Source organism: Rissa tridactyla, chromosome 9 (assembly GCF_028500815.1).
Source record: "Rissa tridactyla isolate bRisTri1 chromosome 9, bRisTri1.patW.cur.20221130, whole genome shotgun sequence".
NCBI lineage: Eukaryota > Metazoa > Chordata > Aves > Charadriiformes > Laridae > Rissa > Rissa tridactyla.
In genome coordinates this window covers 17,917,677-17,944,440 of record NC_071474.1, presented here as the reverse complement: position 1 = coordinate 17,944,440, position 26,764 = coordinate 17,917,677, and the positions used below count along the sequence as shown (strand labels likewise).

Sequence of the window (26,764 nt, the reverse complement as noted above, 5' to 3'; positions counted from 1 at the left end):
TGAACACAAAGTGACACACAGTACTGACAGTCATACTGACAGTCTTCTCAAACTATTTTTAGAATGTTTTGTGCTAAAAATAACTACAGTAATGTTTCAAGAGACAGGAATTTTAGAAGAAATGACTTTTAATAAGCAGCAGCCAGTAGTGTGTGTGTCATACCTACCCCCTTTAAAAAACACCCACATTACCCACATAATCGAGACTGCTAGCGTCAGCTGAGGCGTTTACTCTTGCCTCCAACAGCTTGCACGTGACAAACTTCTACTGCAGCACCCAGCTTCTTCAGCTCACTCAGCCAGATCATCTGCTTGGGGGACAGGCGATCGTTGGGACCTTTCACTTCCACCAGCTGCAAAGAAATGTGGATGATGAGTAGAGTGCCTGTGGAGGAACTGAAAGATCATTAGCTCCCACAGACTACTAGAAGTATTCTTTTATGGCTGTTATTTGCAGCAAAAATAATACAGATTCAGCACAACGGAAGGCCCAGTGGGTGCTAAATTATTAGCCCATGTTCCAACATTTAACTGTAAAAGAATGAAATTTTATGTAATAAATACCCACCAAAACACAGGGGCACTGGTGAATGAAGCTACCGCATACTCAGCAACTTACTCAGGTGTTCTACAGAACTAATTTCTGCTCTTCAGCTGTGTTTTATAAACACGTAACAAGGTGCTCCAGCAGCTGAGATGTCCAATGGAGTTCTAGTACCTATTCCACTACCACGCAAGACACGACTGTTCGCTCTGATTTTGTAGCAGAGTTGTAGTCTCATCTATTCAAGTTTTTGCGTAAACAGTGACATCGGCACCCCTTGCTAACAGTCAGAATGTGTACGACTGACTGGTAACAGTTTCTTTACAGTAATTTTAATCAAAGCCCTATTCTACAACAATACCTAGCCACCTCTTGCTCCTTCTTATTATGCCCATTAAAGCTGCAGAAAAGTGTGATGAAATAGCAGATAAACAACCCACTGCTTGCCATAGCTGCTGGGCAGATGAACAGCAGGTGGAACCACCACAACAGGAAAATAGTTTGTATGGCCTGACAATGGGAAGGCTTTTATACCTAAGGGTAAGATCAGCTGAGCACTGAGTATTTCCATGATCTCCCAAAATACCTTAAAGTCATTACTGTGAGTACGCCACACAACCAGGTCAGGAAGTCCCCCTCTGCAATGGCGTAGATCTTTGGAAAGTCGCCTAAAAACACCGCTCAGAAACATTCCTCCAAGGCAAGAGACAAGGCTCTGTAAGAGAAGTTTTGACAGTTGGCTTTTTTTAAAAAAAAAAAAAACAAACTTTCCTGTAAAGCCATTTCCCAACCCTCACAAGAATATTCTATGGCCCAGCTCAGCTCTTTCTTTAGTCACATGTAACAATAAACTTACATAGCTGTTATCTACAGCAACTTCTCTGCTGTGTGTCCAACTACCGCTGCAGGAAAAGTGACCACATTAGCAAAGAGTAACAGCATTTGGGATTAGGGAGAATCGTGCTGAAATCCCCACTCGATTCCTGCTTCCCACCACTCACCATCAGTCTTGGCTCAGCGCCTCAGTACAAACTGTGAGCACCTCACTGCAGTGTGTGACATAACAGCAAGCCTAAATCAAACAGCGTGTGCATTCTGGACAACAGTTACTTACCTGAACCTGCTGGAGGGAATTAAACCGCCCCCAGCTAACTAGTGCTGCTGCTTTTCCCTCCTGAGCGGTCCAGATGTCAGCGATCAACTTCACCAGTGTCTCTGAGGAAGCTGTATGAAGCTGCCGGAGTCTGGCCTCAATGACATCCTTCCTGTTCTCATAGAAGCTGTCAGTGTATAAATCCAGGGGGAAGGTCTGTATAAAAAGGTAAATACAGCTCTGAGGAGCTGCCAGCAAAGCAGCGGTTCCAAGAATGACAATGTCCTTCTTTATATTGTTCTTATCTCAACAGCAAATTCACTCAAACACTCAGTCGATTTAACTTGAACGTGTTCGCCACACAAACCTCTATTAAATGGGAAAAGATTTGCATTTATCTTAACACCCAATGCCAGCGCACCAAATGCTGGCCACAGCTTAGCTGTGTGCTGTTGGTTTTTAGCCTCTAGACAGAGGGTTCCTTTCACAGACAACAGCGAGCTCCCTGCTCTCCTGTCTCTCCCAGCAGTAATATTCCAGTCAGGCTCCGGAATCAGCACCAAGACGGCTCAGCGGCAGTGAGCAGCGTGAGGTGGGCAGAACAAAGCGGTGATGAAGCTGGGGGGTATCACGCAAGGCGCCTAAAAGCAGAGAGCCTTACGCACAGGGCTGAACACGTTAGCATATGAAGTCACCGCAGCAATTACTCAATTTTTGAACACTGCTGAAAAAGGCTATCACGTAATAGCTGAGTGCCAACTTAGCTTTTCAAAATCAAATGCAGAGCACTTAGAAAATGTCAAACTTCAGCCTTACACAAATCGCTGCCACAGCTAATCCCACAAATACACAGCCGAGGACTGATTGAGAGAATTAGATACGAGCTTCCAGCTCATTGTTGTTCATGCCTGAGGCTCACGATAGCTTTGCTCTGCATTAGTAAGTAAAATCTGGAAATGAGCAGTAAATACTTGGCTTCTTACAAACATATAAACATACAAGTGCTTTTTTTATTGTTTTTTTTTTTTCTTTTTTTCAAGTAGGTGTCATCTGCATATAAGATTATATAAAAGGAAATATATTTAGAAAGGAAAGATCAACAGTAAATGATAGTTTGCACTGACAAAGAATAGCCGCTTTTAACACATGACGTTTGTACAATTAAGGCATCTTACAAGAATAGCAGATACTCCACAAGAAGAGTCACTTGTATGGCTTCTAATTTACCGGTATTTCTACGGCCTTTGGAGCTACAGCACTCCCTTTCCTGTCCCAGCTATGAGCCTGCTAATTAGGGAGACTGCCACCTCCAAAACCACCAGGTGGCTTTTGACTCAGCCACAAGGCTTTCTACTTCATACTGGTGAAGAAAAATAAAGAAAAGGGGGGCAAAGGGGGGCAGAAAATACAAGAAAAACCTGCATGTTTCCCCTCTAAATAAGATGAAATTTCTACCTAAGATATCTCATACTGCTGTAATTTCTTATAGTACAAATAAATACAGTTGAGGAGGCTGGTTTATCTCTTGGCCAGGGATCCAATTAGAAGCAATGGGTTAAGCTGGAAGAAAGACAACAATTGTCTGGCCTTATTTAGTTCTACAACATTTGAGATGGCTTTTTAGGTTTTTCTTAGCAAATGTCACTAAGTGATCAAGTTTTCTAATTGCAATTATTAAAACTGTTTCTAGATGTCATTTGTAGGATGTAAAGCATTTAGCTAAATGCCACAAATTCACCAGGAATCATTCCTCTTAGGGTGTGTTCAGGGAGTTGTTGTTTGGGGTTGGGGGTGTGTAGTGTTGCTTGTTGCTTTAGCAAAAAGGAAGGCTGATCCCAAAAGCATAACCATGTCGGGGTGGAGCAGGTGGGGGGGTGTCAACAAACCTGAGTTTAAAAATGTCACTTCCCTTTAAAGGCTATTGAAAAGAAATAGACTCTTCTTTTTTTTTTTTTTTTTTTTAAAATGGACTGCATCATCTTCAAATGAGATAACAACACTCTGGTATACCGCAGTGTTCTTCCACTGACTAGGAAGGAAATTTTGACCAGTGAGCTCAGATCTAGGACATCATGTGCTTTCAGCCAGACAAATCCCACTCTATCTGACAGTCAGTCCAGCCTTGGATGGCAATTCATTGCCCAGGAGCCCTTTAGTAACAAGCCTGATATAACAAATAATAAAACCAAGCAAACACCAAGATCTGTCTGAAAGTCCCTCAGAAAAAAACGTGAATGTAATCCCGAATAAGATTTTAACACGGTCACAGAGTCTACAGCAATGGGCAAAGAAATTAACTAATGAAAGCCTTTCAAAACTACCTGATAGGAATTTCTGAAGACGTCGGGTATGTCATCCATGAAAATGATATCCCACATTAGAATACCATACAGCGTCATAAATGTTGAGCCTTCCCCATGAATACCTAAAGGACAAAATTTAATAAAAATGGAAACATTAATATCTATAACACTCTCGTATGAAGAGGTACTAAATCACCATGATCCAAACCGGCAGCATGCTATGGTCAGGTTTATACACAGTCAGTACATACGAACTTTACAGCATCGAGTTGTAAATGCAGTTTATTACTTCCACAATTTGCTACTATCTATTTCCAGGCTGGTGGCCTTCACTGGCAGCAGGGGATTAAATCACTATGCCCTGTCATGAATAAGGTTTACTGTTCTAACTTTAACAATTTTTAATACACACTTTTTAAAAAATTTTTACACTAAAAAAGTAATGCATTAATAACAAAATGTTTTAAAGTATAAAAATGTTTTATATAATACATATACACATACATGTATACATACATATATGTATATGGAGCTATATCTATACATATATGTGCTGTAAAAGGCAATCACTCACCACCAGCAGACCAATGCCCAGATGGTATACTAAAAATGTAATACATTAATAACAAAATGTTTGTATATACAAAAAGGTTTTCTATTACATTTACATATACATACGTGTATGTATACATGTACATATATACATACACATGTATGTATATGTGTAATACAAACCATTTTTTTCTATATAAAAAACCATTTTGTTAACAATATATTACATTTTTGAGTAATACTGGCTGAGCATTCATCTGCTCATGGTGAGTGCTTTTGCATCAGCTTTCTTTTTTTTCATCCCCGTCACTTATTAAATTGTCTTTATATCAAAAGACATTGGTGGCTTTTTTTATATAGACATATAATATGTATACATATGTGCTTATATACATAAAAGTGTATGTATGTGTATGTCCATATATCTGTATACACACACACACACGGGCATATTTTATATATTAAAAAAAACCAAACCTGTGGTGGCTTGACGCTGGATGGCAGATACGCCCCCCCACCCCGTCCCTTGCTGACCCCTCCTGCCCCAGCGGGCTGGGGGAGACGACTGGAAGGGCAAAAGTGAGGAAGAAAAAGAAACAAACAAAACCCGAATCCTCAAGGGTTGAGATAAAGACAATTTAATAAGTGACGGTGGGGGCGAGAAGGAAGGGGGGAAAAAAAAAGAAAAAAGAAAAGTGATGCAAAAGCAATCACTCAGCCAGTCTCCGAGCAGCAGCCGCTACTTTGGAAAAACTGCCCCCCAGTTTTATTGCCGAGCGTGACATCTTATAGCAGGGAAGATGCCTGCCATGGAACATCAGCTGGGTCAGCTGCCCTGGCTGTGTCCCCCCCAGCCTCCTGCCCACCCCACCTGCTCCCTGCAGGGAGGAACGGAGAAAACCTTGACGCTGTGGACGCGCCGGTCAGGAATAGCTGAAACATCAACACCCTTCTGGTCACCAGTCTAAACCACAGCATATGAAAATTAACTCCATCCAGCCAAACCCAGTACAGTATATATCATATATGCTATACATACTATATGTACATATTAAAATACATTATATGTCACATATTATATAGTAATAAGAATAGGTAGCATGTAACATATAGTATATAATACACATTGTACCATAAAAATGTAACTAGTTAAATATTTCATATGTAATTATAAATATAAAATTTTATATATTTATAGTATATAATTGATAATACGATGATAGCATATGGGATGACGAGCAGAACGACCCACCCATAATCCAGGAGGAAGTAGTCAATGATCTGCTTCTGCACCTAGACGCACATAAGTCTATGGGGCCGGACAGGATTCACCCAAGAGTACTCAGGGAGCTGGCAGGAGAGCTCACCAAGCCTCTCTCCATCATTTATCAACAATCCTGGTCAACAGGGCAGGTACCAGATGACCGGAGGGTCGCTAATGTGACGTCCGTCTACAAGAAGGGTCAGAAGGAGGATCCGGGGAACTACAGGCCTGTCAGCCTGACCTCGGTACCGGGAAAGATCATGGAGAGGATCATCTTGAGCGAGCTCTCACAGCAAGTGCAGGGCAGCCAAGGGATCAGGGCCAGCCAGCATGGGTTTAGGAAAGGAAGGTCCTGCTTAACCAACCTGATCTCTTTCTATAACCATGTGACCCACCTTCTGGGTGCGGGGAAGGCTGTGGACATTGTCCATCTGGACTTTGGTAAGGCCTTTGACACCGTCCCCCACAGCATTCTCCTGGAGAAGCTGGCGAATCATGGCATAGACAAGTGTACTCTTCACTGGGTTAAAAACTGGCTGGATGGCCGTGCCCAGAGTCGCGATTAATGGGGTGAAATCCTGTTGGCGGCCTGTCACCAGTGGGTCCCCCATGGCTCAGTTTTGGGGCCAGTTTTGTTTAATATCTTTATCGATGATCTGGATGAGGGGAGTGAGTGCACCCTCTAAGTTTGCAGATGACACCAAACTAGGTGGGAGTGTTGATCTGCTTGAGGGTAGGAATGGTCTACAGAGGGACCCGGACAGGGTGGATCGATGGGCCAAGGCCAGCTGTATGAGGTTTAATAAGGCCAAGCGCCAGGTCCTGCATTTCGGTCACAACAACCCCAAGCAACGCTTCAGGCTTGGGAAAGAGTGGCTGGAAAGCTGCCCGGCAGAAAAGGACCTGGGGGTGCTGGTGGATGGCCAGCTTAACATGAGCCAGCAGCATGCCCACTGAATACAACAGCATTCTGGCTTGTATCAGGAATAGCGTGGCCAGCAGGAGCAGGGAAGTGATGGTGCCTCTGTACTCGGCACTGGTGAGGCCTCACCTCGAGTCCTGTGTTCAGTTCTGGGCCCCTCTGTACAAGAGGGACATTGAAGTGCTGGAGCGTGTCCAGAGGAGAGCTACCAGGCTGGTGAGGGGTCTGGAGACCAGGTCATATGAGGAGAGGCTGAGGGAGCTGGGCATGTTTAGCTTGGAGAAGAGGAGGCTGAGGGGAGACCTCATTGCCCTCTACAGCTACCTGAAAGGAGGTTGTAGAGAGGTGGGTGTTGGCCTCTTCTCCCAGGTGAATAATGAGAGGACCAGAGGAAATGGTCTGAAGTTGTGGCAGGAGAGGTTTAGGTTAGATATTAGGAGGAATCACTTTACTGAAAGAGTGGTCAGGCACTGGAACAGCCTGCCCAGGGAGGTGGTTGAGTCACCATCCCTAGAGGTATTTAAGAAACGTCTAGATGTGGCACTTCAGGCCATGCTCCAGTGGCAGAGACTGTAGGACTTTGGGGTTTTTTGTGTGTGCATGGTTGGACTCTATGATCTCAAAGGTCCTTTCCAACCATGAAGATTCTATGATTCTATGATATAAACTTATGTATGTTCTATATTATTATTCTAATACTATAATATTATTCTAATATATAATATGTGCTACATATACAAATTAATACACACTATATGTCATATATCATGTATTATGTGTTATATACTAGATTACATATGTTGTATTAGTACAATTAGTACAACTAATACATATTATTGTATTAGTATAATATTGGTGATAATAATATATAGTACAGTAAAAACGCAATATATATATTATAGTACATTATTAAATCGTTAGTTCTTGCATGTTGTATTATGTATGTTATTATACATATTTGTGTTACATTTATTGTATATATTATGTTTATAAATATATATTATATATAAATATATATTATAGTGGAATATATATATTATCTAAATCATACTTAACATATGTATGGACATATGTACATATGGTATATATTATGTCTTATATATGTGTACATACATATGGAATGTATGTTGCTATGAAGACACACATATATATACATAGATATATATACACACATACAGTCCACAGCCTCTCTGGGCAACCTGCCCCAGTGCTCCTTTACCCTCATAATAAAAAAGTGTTTCCTTATGTTCATTTATCCATGTCTATGTTCATGTGTATGAACACATATACATATGTTATTTTATTATATATAACATGTAGTATAGTGTATATGCATTATACATGTATGGTATATCATACATATTCCAGAGAGAGCGGGAGCGCGTGGGTGCGTCAGTGTGTGTGCGTAGTGCTGGCCTGGGCACTGTGTTTCCTTGGGCAAAGCACAAAATCACACGCGGCCATTGTATGCTCAAAATTTGCATGGAGCCACGGAACCAAGGCGGCTGATGGTGAGTGGATGGGAGTGAGGAATCGAGCGGTGACTTCAGCACAATTCTCCCAAATCCCATCCTATTTACCCCTTTCTGATATGGCCACTTTTCCTGCAATGGTATTTGGGAACACACAGACAATATAAAATTATATTAAAATATACAACTTATATAAAAATACAAATTTTATCTTAAAAAATAACCTGCCTACCTTTTGGTATTTTGCATTTTTTCCTGTAAAACAGACCTACATATTCTTATTCTGTGATTCTGTGATTCTGTGATTTGTCCATGGCTTTTCACAGCTCTTAAGCTGTAAAAATATATGAACAACTATAATAGAGCTGAAAATCAAGCCTTTTCAAAAGAAGTTGCTAAGTATCTTGCTGTGGCATATACTGTTTTCGTGTTCATCTAGTACCAAACACCAGTGGAATTTACCTTTCCTTAATGACACTCCCTCAAATGATGCTCCCAGCATTTTACCCTAGCTGTTCACTGATAAGAAAGGCAAAGTCAGTGATTTTTCTATGGAGATAAAGAAGAAATGTTGGGTTTTTTCCTAACACATGTCAAAACCACCTCAGGTATATGAAGGCAGCAAATAATTAAAGGCCAGGAAGCAGGTCAGGTGGAAAATACATACTAGAGCATTTTGTGAGGAAATTACGTATTAGAGCCATTTGGGAAGGACTAAAAACTGGTCTAATGAAATCAGCTAAAACTGGTCTGTTAACCGAACTGCTTAGTAAATTGGGTCTTTACTCCCACAGTTATTTTACTGTACAAAAAAATAAGTTAGTTACCCTGATCAAAACCATTCTGCCTGTAATGAGTTAACGCCAGCTCCTCAACTGAGCACATGACTGTGGATACACTGAAGTCTTCGCCTCTTTCTTCATCATCAATATCCTCCATTAGAAATACAGATTTTCCCATTCCCATCTGAGGACACATCTTTCCTTTGATCGTAACCTGAACATATTAAAAGAACTAGTTACTTTCCAGCATCACATTTAACAAGCTTTAGCCTAGGCATTTGAATCCCTCCTAAAACACACATTCTTCCTGTTCAGTTTTCTTGAAAGTCAGAACTAGACTTGTTTCCAAAAATCAACTGAATAAAATTTAACCTGCTATTCGCTTGAAATCATTCTGTTTAGCTTTGATAAACTGGCAAATTTTTCAGGCAAAAAAGGTCTATCAAAAATGCTGGGCATTTGGGAATGTAGTCTTTCTATGTGCAGGACCAGGAAGAAAGAACACGGATGACTGAGGAGACTGATTCTGGACACAGAAAAAGAGGGGCCGTAGGGAGATACACGGTGACGAGGCCGAGAGAGAAAGCGAGGCTCTGCTCTGACTTTGCCCAGATACGATTATCTTTGCGACAGTAGGGAAAAGAGTGAGTTAAAAAAAGTCCATTCCAGTACGATGCAAGTGCATCATACTGCGTATTTCCATAGCACATATTTAGAGAGTAGAACTCCCAAAGGTTACTAAAAAACCTTGCATTTTTTGAGCCGTTAATCTAATGCTGACAACTTGGCAAGGTTACAATTACTTCTTCTTACACACAGAATGCTTGGCCTGAAGACACCAGAGGCAATGCACTGATTTCATCAGACTCTTCAGACAGAAAGGTTCTGAGAATGTCGCTGATAAATTAGTGGAGTTTATAGCTGGTCAGATTGGTAACACACATTCAGTAAAGTAATGCAAATTAAATCACTGTACAGCTGACTAACTTCAGCTAAGCAGCTGACCATTTATTAACTAGAAATATTTGTTTACAAGAGGCTTTTGTTTTAGAAACACATTTGTATTCTTTTTCCTGCAGCACAAATAAGTCAGAGGCTGGTGCATAGCACGCAAGAGTCTCCTGGATCATTTTTTTCTTGTCAGAAGAAAAAAGACCTCCTAAGTTGTTATTTCTCAGAAACCACCAGCAACTTTACTTACATGTGTCACATCCTCCACAGTTATGACTGGCAGATCATGAAACAGGCACCTGAACTGCCTGCAGCTTGGCGAGTCTCTGATTCGCAGGGCCCGCTGGTAGAGAGAGAGACGATGCCCAGTACGTACGAAGGGGTCTGCCAGCCCCTTTCTGATGCAGTCAATGGCCTAGCAACAAGCAAGGGAACAAGCAATAATTTAGAAAGATCGATGCACATCTGTCAGTTCTCACTAAGCCCAAAAGATCACTGGATTTAAGGAGCACAAAAATGTGAATGTAAAAACAGCATATAAGACAGGGCCATCTTTCTTACCGAAGTCCTAATTAGTAAGGAATATTTTGCACTAGAAGGCTTCTGGATTCAAATTTGCATTAGTAAAGTAAAAAGAATTTACTCTCTGTTTGCACTGATCAATATAAGATTAAGGAAGTGTAAACTCTACACAAGTGACCAGAAAAAAGAGTTGGTTCTAAGGTATATCAGTTTAATATTTTTAAGCCAGTTTCTTAACAGCACGGAAACAGAAGGACCAGATCAGCGGTGCAAGAATGTACATGCAGAACAAATTTTAGACCAAGGCACTACCGCACTGAAGATCACCCAGGGTTAAATATGGACTACAAAAACTAATTCAAATCATGGTTCTGACATACTCTCTTTCTGTGACTTGAGGAAGGCACTTCGTCCTAATGTATAAATAAGGAACTAAGATTAACTCTTCCTTTGTACAACTTCCAATTCCAAATCTGGAAAAAGCTTGATATGGGGGTATAAGATGCAGAAGACACAACTGCAGACGCTTGACAGCCTATGATATTATTTCCTTTTAACAGACTTTAATTAAAGAATTAAAATGCAACACAAAATAAGAGGATTTTAATCCCAATTCTCAATAGCCTTAGTGAGGAAAGGAAGCAACACCAAGGGAAAAAAAAAAATAATTCTCTGCTTATTTTAAATAACTCCACAACTGCTACTGTTCCTGAACTTAAAATTTTGTTTTACCTCTGTTTTCATTGCGAAATTAGTCAGGTATCTTAGGTGTGTTTCATTAGAATAGTCTTCTTTGTCTTTTAGTTAAAAGTTGATTTTAGGTCTGCCCATACTTCACTGTGACCTAAACAGTCCTACAGAATTTAATTTTCAATCATCGACAACATTTCTCCTTTGTACGTAACAGACAGGAAAACTGGACTCAGACCAGCAGCTGATACAACTACCACCTGCTGTTTCTTGCACAGAAAATTCATGGAACTGCAACTGAGCCCTAAAATGAGTGACAGTGGCTTCTACGCCTTGTGGTTCTTGAAAAGAAAGTCTGTGAAAAGCTGGTGCTGCCTCACAAGGAATTCAAATGCACAACCTGTACTGCAGCTTGCAGATTTTCTCTGGTTCCTTTATATTCTGCTGCAGAAATCTATCCAGAGGTGCCAGAAAGTTCTACAGCGATTTACAATAATCCTTGCACACAATCCTTGCCATTCCCATATGGTTATTTTTCTCTCATTCGGCTACATGCCAGCTAATCGCTTAGGAAACTCAAAGACCGCTCACCACATACACAGTGACTCTTAAAGCCTGAACTGCATAATTCAGACTCGAGACTGGCAAGTTTACCCACAGCACAAATAATGTGTTTTGCTTGTACAAACACCCTACTGGTTTGTGCGTCCTACTGGATGGGATGAGGGGAAAGTTTCAGCAAAAGCTAAGATTACCTCAAAACCTCTGGTGCCCTCCTTTGCCTTTCTAAGAGAATTCGACAGACCAAGATGAACATAGCCTGTAATACATGCTATCTAAAACCATTAATGTCATTCTTTACCAGTCTCAGGGTGGTCAGTTACAGTTTCTCCTGTAGGACCAAGGCAATAGTTTAAATTTGCTTTTAAAGACTGATAACCCTGCCAGAGCTGTGTACAAGTAACAGATTAGAAATGGGGTTGTCTACTGCTTGTTCCCTTACAGTAGAAACCCCACACCAAACTGACCCAGATACAGAAGACAACCTTCTCCCCACTGGCAACAGTTAGACAAGGACTAAATTCCCTTAATTTTTGTTTGAAAACATTAAAAAACTCCTTCTGATCATGTTTGGTTTTTCATTCCAGATATGGCCTCATCATGACTCAGGTTCAGAAGCAAATGTGTTTACTGCAAGAAATTTCTCTGCTTCTCACACATTAGGCAAATTTATAAGGCAGAACAGCACGGAAGCTGCTGCCTGATAACTCCATACAATCCTTCATGACAAACGGTGTTCTTCTATGCAACAGAAAAAAGCAGGCTGACCAAGGACGAGGGTACACTCAATACTCTGTTTTTTAGGAGAAAGTGGCTGCCTGACCTTGGGATTCCTACCAATATCTGCATTTTTAGGAGAGGCTAACACACTGTTCTTCTCGTATGAAATATTTTTTTAAAATGTTTTCAGACACGGACTGCAGTGTTTCCAGCATGCAGTTGTGAAGATACCTTCTTAGTGTTTTTCAAGTGCTGATGTAAATTCAGAGCTAGTCGATCCCACCATCGCCCTCTGCTGTCAGTACAATACACATCCTGAGACAGAAGAGTCTGCAGCTCCTTCACCGCTTCCTGTAGAAACAGCATCATATCTTTATTAATTGAGTTAGAAAACCAAGTTGAAGTTTCGTTCTATAATTAGCTTGTCACTTTCCCTTCTAATTACTGGGCACTATAAAACTTGTCTCGGCACAATTCAAGCCCCATTTTCACTCCAGCACCCAATGTATTCAGGTGCATGGGTGTATTTTAGAAATTCTAGAATAGAGATATTTTTATGTAAACTTAAAGATTAGCTGCCAAAAATATAATATTTTTGTCCTTTATGTATTCTTTATTGCATATGAAAAAGACATGAATATTACTTGTTGCCTTTTTGCAGGGGCAAAGTCTTTTTCAGAATAATCTGGTTTGCTTTAACATGCAGGCTGAGGCCTTTGGAGTTCTTAGCTCCTAAGGTGAAGAGGCAGGGATTTCATAGAAGACTTTTCTTCCACGATTTTCTTATTTAAAAGCAATAACCAAATCTAGTGAAACACAGATATCTTTAAATAACAAAACAACAATGTCTCAGGAATAGTCTATGGTATATTGCATATGGTAAATCTCCAAAGCATAGCAGAAATCAAAACAATCTAAAACTTTCTAAAGCACAAAGGAAAAAAGGTTCTTTTTCCTTAAAAGTAACCTGTTAAGAGAACTGTAGCAAGTCCTAGCAAACACTATCACCATTTTCCAGCCACATCAGAAATGTAAATTGATGTACAACGCTACATTAAAGACACGCTCCTATTCCTCACTTTACCTTATACATGTGAAGTCTCTGCAAAATTTCAACACCTTGAGAAAGGATTCTTGTATACACCCAGCCAACTGTGAAATGTCGCAGATACTCAGGTAAAGCTCTGTGATAGCTGAACGATAAGAGCAGCTCAGATCAATTCAATGATGGCAATTTAAATTCCTTAAATTCTCTGAAAATACTTATACTTAAAGCATTTACAAAAATTAAATGCCTTATACATGAAAACTGAACTGAAATGAGTATTCCAGCCAAGAACCCAAAGGTAAGAAAAGAGTTTAGCTGAGGTAGCAGGTACAAGCTGCACTTGCAAAGCATATTTTGGTTTCAACAGTAGTGGGATTATTAGTTAATAAGTTTTACATCAGATGCAAACCAGTAATTTATTACATCATGTTTTGTTACTGCCAACTTGTTCTTGTAAGTCAGAAGGTTAACTTTAGAAACACAGTTGAACAAAAGAAAAAGGCTAGAACAGGCATTTCCTGCCACAAAAGACTAACATCTTTTGGGTAGGCACCTCTATGTTTCAAGACAAAGTCTTTTGAATGTCTTATTAAAATCAAAATAGGTTTTGCCACTGTCTTCAGTGTGAAATGGACTAGACCTCCAAATGACCCTCTATGAATATTATTTTAAATCAGTTGCCATGAAAATGAATATAATGCCAAACATAAGGCCTTAATTTTCGGTGTATCATTAAGCCAGAAAACAAAATAATTGAAAGAAAAACTGATGAAGGAAGCTTCAAAAACAATACACGCTATTTCAGTTCCCACATCTTTAGTAACGTTTCCTGAATGACACCCACTTGCAAGTTTGAAGAGATTAACAACCCATTATGTTTTCCCATAACATTGGCAACATTCTTTTGTTCACAGTGAATTTTAATTTCTGCTTATTGCTATTTGTCTAAAAGTCATAAAACCAAACTATGACAAGGGAAAAATAAGGCTCTTGTTCTCCTGCACTGACACATAGAAGAGAAATATTTTAGTGCTTTATCCACGCCTACCAATTCATTCCCAGGGTTTTATAAAAAAGGCCTTTTCATATAATCACTTAAAAGCTAAACAACCAACCAGGAAGTTCAAAGCTTTCAGGAACGCTATAAGTTCTAAATTTATCAGGCTTAAACAATATCACCAGTCTATAAGCCTCTCTCAAAAGGAAAAGTACCAAAAGTAAGACAATACAATTAATAGTTTCATATGAACACTAGGCTAGTTTCCAGTTTTCTACCTCAAAGACGGGTGATTTTTCAGTTCATTCCAGGTTTCTTTAGCACACATATATAGCTGATTAGCTTCTTCCCAGTTCCCATTTACCATTGCAGTGGCTATGTCATTTGACAGATGAGCAGCAGTTGCATACCTCAGGGAATAAAACATAATAACTGTACGAGGCTCAAAAAGCATTTATAGTAAAATCAGTTCCTCCGTACAACACATTTTAAAAACTCCCTTCCAGTCTCCAAAGACATTGAACCATGCAGCCAACTTTATTCTTAATCTTGTAGGATCAGCAGAGTTTACACTAGCAGGGTACATTATATTTAAAATTACTTAAAACATACAGAATGTATTTTTTGTTTTGTTCAGAGTCCATTCTAATAAACATCACAGCAAATGAAGAAACAGCTTTCATCACCAGATGATCACGAAGCAAAAATTTATGCTATTTTGGTTCCAAATGCAAGACACTGAGAATTACAAGTCCTACCTGGATATAAAAATGTATTTAAAAATCATTGCAAAAGTGCACTTCTACCTATTTATATCTGGAGTTCTACGTGATGAATTCTCACTTGCCTACACAAATACTGCAGTAAAGCTTTTCTAGAAACAAACAGATTTCCAAACTGCCAAAGCTCCTCCTACCTGATAAGATCTTCTCTGTCCTGGAAGACCTGTGTTTTCCTGTTTACAGTGTAACTGGGGAATACCATACGCCCCATGTTTACCATAAGGACTGTGGAGAGCAGGCCTTGACCAGCACTACCAGCTTCTTCATCCTCCATTGACTCAGACAGAGAAAATAGCAGCAGAATTCGAGAAAAGACAGCCCGAGGGCCTCTACAGACCCTGACAGATTTTCCAGCCAGGGCCTTCACCCTGGAAAGACAAATAAAATGATTATAAGAAATGTTTTTTACCATCACTTATAAAAATTCAAATATACTGAATGAAGTATGAGAATAATTTTGTTTTCATGCCAATTAACGTGTAAACTTGATTTTCATTGAAAGAAGCAGTTTGAGAAACTATATAGCGCATGTACTGTGTAGTGAAAAACCAAAGAAACACATTAACTAATAAAAAGTTTAAGGGCCAAACTTCATGCAGAATAGAATTGGAACTAACTGCCCTCTGGGTGCAGCGACTCCTGTTGCTATGCCAGGCAGTACCAAGAAGCAACAAGATGTGGTTTGCTGTCAGGGCAATGTTTACAGACCACAATTTGAGATCTCTTGTTTTAGGGTATCTCCATTAGCACACCTTCATCCAACCTTTTCATACAAGGCAAGATTTCTGTTACTTGTCCACAAGACAGCACAGATTTAGAACAGGGTTTTCTCTGATCGCAGGGGGTAACCAGTATTGCAGCTCTCAACTACAGCAAAGGGCATCGCATTCCCAGAGTTGATGTGGCTGAAAAAGTAACTACCAGCCTCTTCTCCTGGAGTAGGGAGTAAGCCAGTGTTGAGGACTTTTTTGGAATGTAACTAATTTTCCCAGGTTCCTTTCCATTTCCTGAACACATTTTTCCTAGCCTTCCTCTGTATAGTTTAAGCCCACATTCTGAAATCCACTTTGTTTCTGTTAGAAATATTTATACAAATTATGCATCGTGCATTGTCATGTAGTTCAAATATCTAGTATCAAAAAGAATAAAGGAAATCTCAAGTGATGCAAAGTATTTTCATATTGAAGTTTTCTATACCTGGATTAGAACAAGGAAACAACTGCAACCCCTTAAATGAAAACATCCTTACTTATCACAAAGTCCCAACATCCTCTAACAGAAGATAATCATAGCTGTGGCTATGATCACTTCACCTGTTCTCCTGTGGACCAAATGAAGTGCAATACTACTGGAGACAATGATACCGGTGTGAAATACTATTTTTAACAGAATGGGAACCACTGGAGCTCCTGTGGTATTTATTTAAAAATAAAACTATTTAAAAGAAGGTAACTGAACTATGCAAACCTCCCAGTTGTGAAGCTCTGCAAGCCCAGCACTAAGCTAGCATTAAGCCTCTCTTTTGGTGTAAGGAAAGAAGACCCTGCTGATTCACGCAATAATATTCTTCACGGAGGGATGATTTTAAAGTTCTTCAAATACTAGGCCCATTTTAATATAAGGAATTTTGTGGAGAATCACATGACAGATTGGGGGGGGGGATATATGTCCAATAAACATAGCTATGCAAAACTTGACAAAGCTTTTTATCTCTCTCATTTGAAAAAGAATACCACAGGAAAGACAAAATATGTCATTGAAGCAAATACAGCACATACTGGTATCTGTCAGCTTTCTACCCAGCCTGTATTTTGTACAGAAAGGATTCCACAATTACTGAGTTCAGACCCTAGTTCTCCAGCCTAAGAGACAAGCTAATTGCTAGACAAGCAATCTTTCTTTATGTGCGTTATTATTCTAACAGTTACCTTTTGGTATTGGTTACACAGAGAGGTAACTGCGTAAGAAAGCTTACAAACTCCAGAACTGACTTGTACCCTAGCACCAGTACCCTGGCTGTTACTGTAGTTCCTATTCCTAGACTTTTTGCGGATGTTCCAGATACACATCCAGCCTTAAACACCAAGAATGGTAATGCTGTAAGCACTCAGAATGACACCTTAAACCTGAATCTGGCCCCCAGAAGACCTAGAAGTCAAGGGCATCTGATATACACAGCTGTGATAGCCACAGTGAAAAAATTCACAGGAAAGAAAGAACACTTTGTCAGGCAAACAATCTTTTCCGTTTAAAAATATTGCCGAAAAGGAAGCTCTATGTTAAAGTACAAAGTCAATCACAAAAAAGAGATTATTGCTCCCTTCTAATTCTACTGAAAGAGCTCACCCAGCAAACCGACATCAGATAGTTTAATAGGCAATGACTTTCCCTATGTCTTCCTAGATGGTCTTCTGCAGTGATTTTGTTTTAAATAATTCAGAAATATGTCTCTATATAACTGAGTAACTTTGGAAACAGATAATCATGCCCTCAGCTGAAAAGCATAACACAGTTTAAAAAAAAGTCTAGTATTTACCCTTCTGTTTGACGCACTGTGAATTAAAATTTAATGCTGCCCTTTTTTATGCATAAATTTACTAAATGCATTCCTCTCTTCAGAAAGCATCTAGATTGACTCCTTTGAAGCATAATTTACATTCACCTGCAAAATTTAACTATAAACAAAGTTACCTTTTCAAAATCACTGTCCCAATACCAGCCTGGCTCTTGCTGAAGACTGAACGTTGTTTTGCCAACCTCAGAAAATCATCCACAAGTTGCTGTTTCTGACCATTTGGGTTTGGCAAGTGAAAGATCTTTGCCAATGTTTTTAGCTCAGGGGCTGAAAGCAAATCCAACCCTTCACACAGGTCTTCCAGTTCAGACTCTAAAATTAAAATGATCCGCATACATATATTCATTATGTGCTATACATATACACTCAAGCAACAGCTCAAAGTATAGTACATTCATATAACCTAGTACTAATCTCATGATTTAGATTCTTCAAACATGTAGTGACGCTAGCTGGTTCAGCTTGAAATTCATTCTCTTCGCAGATCCAGTGTGAAGGAATGGAAGAATCAGAAATAAATCCCTTTGCGACTTCAAAACAAAAGCAAATATAAAGAAATTCTGACGAGTTACAAAAAAAAAATGCTGTTCAGAAAAACTTGTCTTCCTGATGGATAAAACTTTGCCCAATGCAAGAAAAGAAGTGCTGCTGGGGAGCAGCAAGAGCAGACCTGCTCGACAAGGGGGAATGAGCCCGGAGTCAAGAGTGACCACAGCACTGTCAGTGTCCTCCCCAACCCTGGTGCAGTCCCACCGTAAATGAACAGAATGGGAAGAGCAAAACTCCTGGTAACAGGTTCCACCAGCAGCCCCAGAAAAGGCATGACAACGAATCAGGTCCAGGGTCAATCGAAGAGACGAGCCGGACATAAGACTAGAGACAAGACTACAATTTACGTCTGAGATCCATCCACAGCACACAGCCACAGACAAGACTGGAAACAAAGATGTGCAGCACTGGTTGGAGGTTCAGCCATCCAGGGGTGGACAAGGCCAGGGAGAGGGTGCCTGCAAGACAGCTCAGGGCAGCTCTTAAGGATATTAAGAGCTCCTGGACCATTGCGCAGAGGCTGCACAGGTCAGGGTCTGAGACGAGGCTGGTGAGGACAAGTAAGACCTACTGTGGCACCTATAGCCCTGACATTCATTTAGCTCTCCTTATTACCTAATTTGCACTAAATGCTTTTATTATTAACGTAACATAACACACCTCATTTACCCAAAACCTTTACTCTGCTCCTCTAATTCTCTTCTCAAGACACAGACAAACATGTAGTGCATTAAACTCTAACATGACACAACTACAGATTTTATTTATACTATTTTTAACATTTATTAATGCTGGCCATACCTGTTTGCAGAAATCTGGCTTCAGCCAGTTCTTCGATTATTGGTGACAAATCCATACTTATTTCTCCATATTCTATTTTGTTCACCTTTAACCAGTTCAGCTTGCGTTGAAAAAGTCTCACATATAACTTCTGACCACCAACTGCAAATTTTATTTAAAGCAGGGAAGGATAAAAAGAAAATTAAATTCTAAACTATAGTATTATGCATAATCACTACCTTACCTAGGAAAATTACTTTGATGCAGATATCCTCTAAAACACATTTTAAATCTGCCCATGTTCTACGAGAAGACTTGGTAAAATACCAGAACTTACCTTTCCAAGTAATTATTGCTCATTAGAATCTTTAAGTTTTGTAGGTAAAAAATTATTACAATGTATTTTGTAGGTAGTGAACATCGCTAAAATACATTTTGGACATGCTTACCCTTTAAGAAACAGGTTTTTTTCCTAGGAAAAGACAAATTCATTTTTCAAACTCTGCATACTGATCTTTTTGCTTTCTTTAACATTCTTTCAATAACCAGCTCTTTGATGTTGGGGAACAAAAGAAGCTGTAGTCTGACAGAATGATTTCATAATCACAGAATACCTTTCTAGTAGTCTTCAGCTTCTTATTTCTCCAAAGATAAGCTTAATTTTACTAATTTATCTTCTGAAAACAGGGGAAAAAAAACTCCCATCAATTTGATTTTTATCTGGGAAGTGCTCTCCTAAAGTATCTTTTGTAAAATACTTTTAAAATACAATGCTGAAATTCAACAAAATAGCTTATTAAATCTTAGCTGAAAATAGTGTAGCCATTGTTACTACATTCAGCACCCTTCTGAATACTTAATCCATACCTCATTAACTTATAATTTTTTTATACCTGCCTGCTGCTTAACTGAAACTGATCATTAATAAAAACAGACACTGAAACACTACCAGACCTAGATGTATTTAAGAAATGACAGTTAACTTTTACACGTTAAACCATGTTAACTATTCTCCTGTCCTTAAAAAGACTTTTTCAGCCTATTTAAATAACTAGTTTCCAGGATCAAATCACTGAGAGAACCACATTCAGATGCACAAGCTTGTAATTTTCTCTGTGGGGTTGTAACTTCACTGAAGTTTGTCTCCAGTTTTTACAACTCTGGAAAAAGTTTGAGTAACACATGAACATCCTTTCTCCAGACCATGGAAACTGACCAAATCAGGGCTGCAATCCACTAAAGGCACGTGAGGACTGCTTTCTCTCTGAAGGATGTGAATGATAGAAGAATAAAAAGGTATTGCGTAAGTAATTTATGGCTTCTCAAGCATCCTGTTCTGCAGTACATTACCTTTGAAGGTTTGAGGGATTTTTTTCTTTTGTAGTTCTTAAGAAAGTTTCAGGCGTATCACTGAAATAAAAAATTTGCTCTAAGTTTAAATATCAGCAAAAATATGCAGAAGATCTTAGAAAAGTTCACCCTCTATGATTCTTTAAAACAAACAGAAAAAAATTACATTATTTTTTCTTGTTCCGTTTTCTGTACCTCAGTTCCACTGGTGACTATAAATCAGTGTTCCTCAGATAAGAATTTTCTGTTGTATAAAAAGGAAGGATTTCACAAAGTATATTAAGCAGCGTCACTAGAACTATGTGCTTACATTTAAATTTTCTAACTGCAACATGCAGTGAAATTAAACATGGAGAATACAAAAAATATTTTTTAAATATTACACCTGAGTTCAGACAGATCTCATCTTGAGCACAAAGCCTGACATTGCACTGCAGATTACTTGTTACGGATACATCTCTGCTTTTCCCCACTTTTATTTACTGTTTCCAGTACTTAAAAAATTGGCAGTGTCCTACACCCAACATAAAGGCCATCCACTTTCGAGAAAACTGGGCAGGAAGGAAGGAGTGAAGGTTTGCTTCAAATTTAATCCTTTTAAATATATAATTCCTTTCACAATAAGCATTAGAGATGACTCACTGAAGAATGGTAGACATTTTAGCAGAAAATAATGAAATATTGGAGAATACCTATGTTCAAGCAACTTCATAGTATTAAGAAGGCGGGGGGGGGTTGTTATGATAACTGAAAGACAACACTTGCTTGGATAGAAACTTCAAGTGTGGAAGAGATAACCCATCTACCTGAAGTTTTAAAGTATTCTGTCTAAGATTTCTTGAAGGTAAACACATCCATCTGTCACTTGTCCAGAATTCATTATCTATTGACTTCATGCTATCTGATCACTTCTCATAGTTGAATCATTGCATTTTTCCTACCCTGCAAAGAGAGATTGTTTTATTTGTGACTCTAGCGGTCAGTGCATGGATTTATCAGCACCACTTTGCAATAATTCTTTCTGTGTCCTGAACTCCTGTGAGAGGGGAATACTGAAATCACACTACTGAAAGAAAAACAGCCACCTCCTTTATTTAACAGAACAAGGTACTATTACTGATTGGTGGTGTACTCATCTAGAGAAGGGAGTGTGGAAATAAGGACGCTGTATCCTGGACGTCTCTTTTAGTATTTGTCAAAGTAGCCAAAGCCTGCATACACTAATGACCTTACTAAATTTATTCCTAGATCTTCTTTGGATGTAAATGATAGCCATCTACTGCTTGCCTCAGAGAGCCAATAACAAAGAGTTTTGTTGCTTACAGTCCATTCTTTCTTTATATCCCTGTTTTAACTATCACAACATAAACAAGGCATTATCAAGCTCCAAAATGTCACTGTATATACATTTAGGTGGAGAAAGTTAACTACTGTAATATTCTTATGGCCCTGAGTGCGCCAATAGGCTCTGCAACCCCATCCCAGCCCCCGCAGGTTTGGCTGCTTGTGTTCAAGGTCAGCTCTGATAGCACGCAGCTGTGTAAGCTGGGCTCAGGCTGCTGGGGAGAGCTGTGTGAGGCTCCCCCCATTCGCTCGGGAGCTGTACTTAAGGTCGGGCTGATAGCCTGCACTCTTGCCTGAGCTCTGCTGTGATGTGCCAGTGCCCAGCCAGGCACCTTGCTGACTTGGCTTCACCTTGCACCTGCCTCATCACCATGGGCTTGCCTGAAGACCTGCCACCACTGGAGCACGGCTGACTGCAGCAGTGGCACTGGATCCGCTCTGCTCTTCTTTGGGCAATGGGGGCTTGTGCCCCTTGCAGGTGAGGAGAGGTTGTGGCCCCTGCCTGCCCTGCTGTCCCCTTTGGCTCCTGGCTCATCTTCCCATGCAGAGTAGTCTGCTCTTGCTGCTCCCTGACAAATACAGTGCTGTTATGATCTCATCTTACTTACAATATTTTCATAACTTATGTTAGTATTATTCCTTAATTTTTAAATGTTGTTACTGCACAGTTGTAACTATCACAAAATAATCTGTAAGAGCTTAACTGTGACCAGCTAAACCACTACCGAAATACCTGTGTAAGTTTAGAGCCCTACTTCTTCCCCTGGAGTTTCTTCACCCTTTTAGCAACCATCTCTTAAGGCGATTTGAGTCAATTCAGCTGACTTTTCCACTAGGGCAAATGAAGAATGTTCATAGGGTCCTTTCCAGCTGCTAAACTTTGGAAGATCTTAAGTCAAAAAAGATGTTTCTGAGATTGTTCCCCCACAGTTTAAGTACTTCCTAGAGAAACAGATATGTACTGACTCAATTTTCTTAAGGAACTGAGACTGTGAACTACTTAGCAGGGCTATATTTCTTCCTAAAAGGCTCAACCAACACATCTCCATTTTTTTCTTTGATATCCTGTATTAAAAACCTTGTGATGTCATATATACTAACCTAGCCTCATTCTAGTATTCTCCACATCTATACAAATTATTAGAAAAACACTTACTGAAAAACCTACTTTTGGCCTTGGAAAATTTTCACGTAATTGCTAATCACAAGTCATGGCCTTGATATTCTCTTGTGTAATGTCCTGTGGTGTCAATCCACAATATCTTTTGGAACTTTATAGAAACAAACATTAAAGGACTAAGTGCTCTAAATGGCTAGAACAGTTTTCTTCACTTTGCAATGTCGAAACAGTCTAAAGACTATTGTACACTAATGCAGAAAAAATGAATATAATTTACAGAGAAGAAAAAGACGAAAATACATAACAATTTCACACCGGGAAATACTATTCTTTAGTGTGATAAACTTCACAGCCTGCTAGTTAAGCCAAACTCAATGAACACGATACATTAATAAATGCAGCATGCTTCTGATTTTTTTATTTATTTTTATTTTTACCAGCAGGTATGTAGGCAACTGTCACTTTCATGTGTTCATCTCAGATGCATGAACTGAGCTCATATGAGCATATAGCTAAAAATACTTTGTCAGGCAGCTGCATATTACCATAGTAGCTTCAAACAATATAAATGGTTATGCCTGCAATACTCTGAGATACAAATTTTCTTGTGGAAGTTGTTATAAGCTTATTTCCATTCTGATGCTCCAAGTTTGCCATTCAAGTGCTGGTAAAACTACTCTTAATTACAGTTTAAAACAAGTTATAAACATACATAAAAATTTGGAGGGTTAGTTTTAACTTACTTCTGCCATGCTTTTACTGTAAAACTTATATGAGTATAGGATTCAGGCAACATGTCTGCTTTGAATCTTGTCTAAATATGGAGGGGCTTAAATCTCCAACATTCTGGCTCCTACTGAAATTAATGAGAGTTAAAAGTACTTACTAAGCAACCTACAAGAAAATGACTGTTAATTAGTAACTAGCATTCTAAACACTGGATAATAATCATAGGGATAATCATGGATTCACACCAAGCACAAAAGTCATCTGTATATATACTGAATCAAAGCTCACAAACGCCACTTCAGAAGTATTTCTTTTCAAGGTCTACATATCCTGCACAGGCCTTCTCATAACCCCAATTTGTAGAATCCCCATACATATTAATCATCTAAAGCTTGGTGTTAACTGATACTCTTTTTCTGCGCTACAAGCTTCCTTCCTTGGAAACGTGTTTAATTGCAGCAGCAAGTTGAATTAAGATTCTAAAAAATAGCATTAAAACAGTAAAAAAAGTATTAAAAAAAAAAATACATAATCATTCTTTCCTTATTTCTTATGAGTCTCCACTATTTATCATTATTTTCCATTAAAGCATCATTAGGAAGGTTTACCTGCAGGAAGCCACTGAGGGATGCATCTCCTGAGAGAAAGGAGCTTCCTCCCTTAAGTAATTTATCAAGTTAAATTACCCATTGGTATAGCACCCTTCACATAAAACTATGTAACAGTTCTCTCTACAAGAGGCAATGTGAAAATATATTAAAAAAAAAAAAGATACCTGATAATTTGCAGAACTTGGTTATAATGTTCATATCTTGCTCATCAAAGAGTCTGACATCATCTTTGTTCTCCAGGACTGCTCTCAGCACCACTAAAAAATTCTGGAGGTAATAGGGGTGACCAGGAGAGCCGGGCACAGAGATAACCTCATTTATTTTGTCTAAAATGTCCCCAGTGGAATTTTGAAATTCCACCTTTTCCACAGTTTCTGACAAAGTATGATTAATCTCATCCTCAAAGTCTTCATGAACTTCCACGGGAAGTACCTGTACATCATCTTCGCCAAGGCAATTTTGTGTACCACAGTTCACTTCTGTCTTGAAAGAAGGAATAACCTGAGTGTGAGGCTGAGCCCCAACTTCCAAACTCCTGGCCAGCTCTGCTGAAGTACAAATGGTTAGATGTGTTTCAAATTTATCAGGATTACGTATCACACCCTCAGACCTACTTTCTGGTTTGGTGCTCCTTGTAGCAACTGGTAACCTTTTGACATTAATGTTATCAGCTGGTAATGATACCTGAATATCCACAAGGTCTTCTCTATTACATTTGTTTGTTTCTTCTTGAAATTCAGGTTCCTCCTTTGAAAAATTTTGTTCCTTGCTCTCTCTCTGAGCGAGCTGATTTTCTTTCTGAGAACTATGCCCAGCATAAATCTCATCATCGTTATCCTGTGCTGCAGCACTTTTGCACGTATTGTGAACAGCTGGAGGTGAAGAGTCTATCTCTTTATACACAATCTGTTTTCCTCCCTGGCTACTACGTCTTCTGGACAGTTTAGATGACAAGCTTCCCAAAGAGACTACTTTAACTGTTTGAGTCTGTGGTTCATTTTTAACACTACAGACTGAACTATTATTGCTAAAATAAGGACTAATCTGTAGTGCTGCACTCCCTTCTGTTTTCAATAAATTGGTTTTGGAAGGACTTGTTTCTAGATTTAAGAGTTTTTTTGAAAAATATGAGCTGGAATTATTGCTCACATTTGCAGCTGGGGGACTCGCATTCCTAAAAGAGTTGAGTGTTGAATCAATGATGCCAATCTCACCATGGTTTCTGCAACATGTTTCATCCATGTGCTCGTTTATTCTGTTTCTTGGCACCATTTGCCCACACATGGGACACGTAATTTTGGCAGGGGGAACATTGTTAAAAAAAGAAATAATAGAGGAGGATGCTGTAGGTATAGATGGTGTTTCTTTACCTTCTGCTTTTTTTGTTGTTCCTTTTTTTTTCTTATTTCTACTGAGTGACAAACTTATTCGTGATCTTTTAATATCTGAAGACCTAGCTTCTGCCATTACAAAACTTCAAAGCATTTACATGGCACAGGCAACTTCATTCAGCCCATTATTTCCTTATTCTGTAATACTTGAGAAGAAAAAAAAAAAGACTTTTCTTGGCTTTGCATTTTCCATCTGTAATCCTCTGCCATGCCTTCAAGAAAAAAAAAAGAAAGATATTGAATGCAAGATCTTCTAAGGTACCAAACGCAACTAAGATGAACAGGGGAGAAGAAAAAATAAAGCCCTAAAAGTGTAAAAGTCAAGCAATCCTTAACTGCTACAATGCAATTGTCCCTCTACCCTCTCCTGAGGCAGGCAAGCACCCACACGACGACTGCTGCTGAGCACCGCGGCCGGCTGCATGGGAATGGCTTAAAAAAATGGCATTATTAGTATACACTTTGACTATTTACATGTTATGTTCACTTGCTGATGTAAATGAAAACTGGAGATAAAATTCAAAGTAAGAGTACAGTCTTCTAATCTTTGTCATAGTCTTTTTTGCTATTTATAGGCATATATATATGTATTTAGTGCCACTTTACAGAGCACATCGAGCGTGCAGGCGTGTGCCAAGCACTGGTGCACCGCTGCTGTGGCGCCCTGGAACCCCGAGTGGCGGCCGTGCTCTCTCGGGCCTGTGGCGGGCGGGCCGCCCAGCTCAGCACGCCGCAGGAGCTGCGGGCGGCTCTGCGCGTTCCCGACGCGGATGGCGGCGCCTGAGGCCGCCGAACCCGCCCCTGCCCGGCGGACCGGAGCAGCCTGCCCGCCCGCCCGCCCGATCCCTCCATCCCGCCGCCCGCCCGGCCACACGCACCGGCGCCGACGCCGCGCATCGCTCCCTGAAGGTGCGCGTGGGGCCGAGCCCCGCCCCGCCGCCAGGCCAGAGCAATGCACCGCCGATGGCGGAGCGCAGGCCTAGGGAGCAAAGCGCCGAGCCCAACACCAACCCACCCACAGGGACCCTTTTATTTTAAATATCTTGCCCTCTCCGAATTTAACAGCTCCTTAGAAGTTCACAGAATACTTTGAAGACCAACACAGAATAAAA

The 26,764-nt window shown here is 39.7% G+C and overlaps 1 protein-coding gene across 1 annotated transcript; it reads right to left on the bottom strand.

Moving 5' to 3' along the window:
* Positions 1–110: 110 nt before the first annotated feature.
* On the bottom strand, positions 111–26,585 carry FAN1 (FANCD2 and FANCI associated nuclease 1). Its single transcript, XM_054214832.1, has 14 exons — positions 26,531–26,585; positions 24,426–25,864; positions 19,129–19,269; positions 17,895–18,090; positions 15,338–15,571; positions 14,700–14,831; positions 13,461–13,569; positions 12,608–12,727; positions 10,134–10,298; positions 8,978–9,146; positions 3,959–4,062; positions 1,659–1,853; positions 1,131–1,259; positions 111–353 (listed from the first exon to the last, which is right to left on the bottom strand). Exons 2-14 carry the CDS (start codon positions 25,726–25,728, stop codon positions 216–218), a joined length of 3,135 nt encoding a protein of 1,044 aa, XP_054070807.1. The 5' UTR covers positions 25,729–25,864; positions 26,531–26,585; the 3' UTR covers positions 111–215.
* Positions 26,586–26,764: the final 179 nt, after the last annotated feature.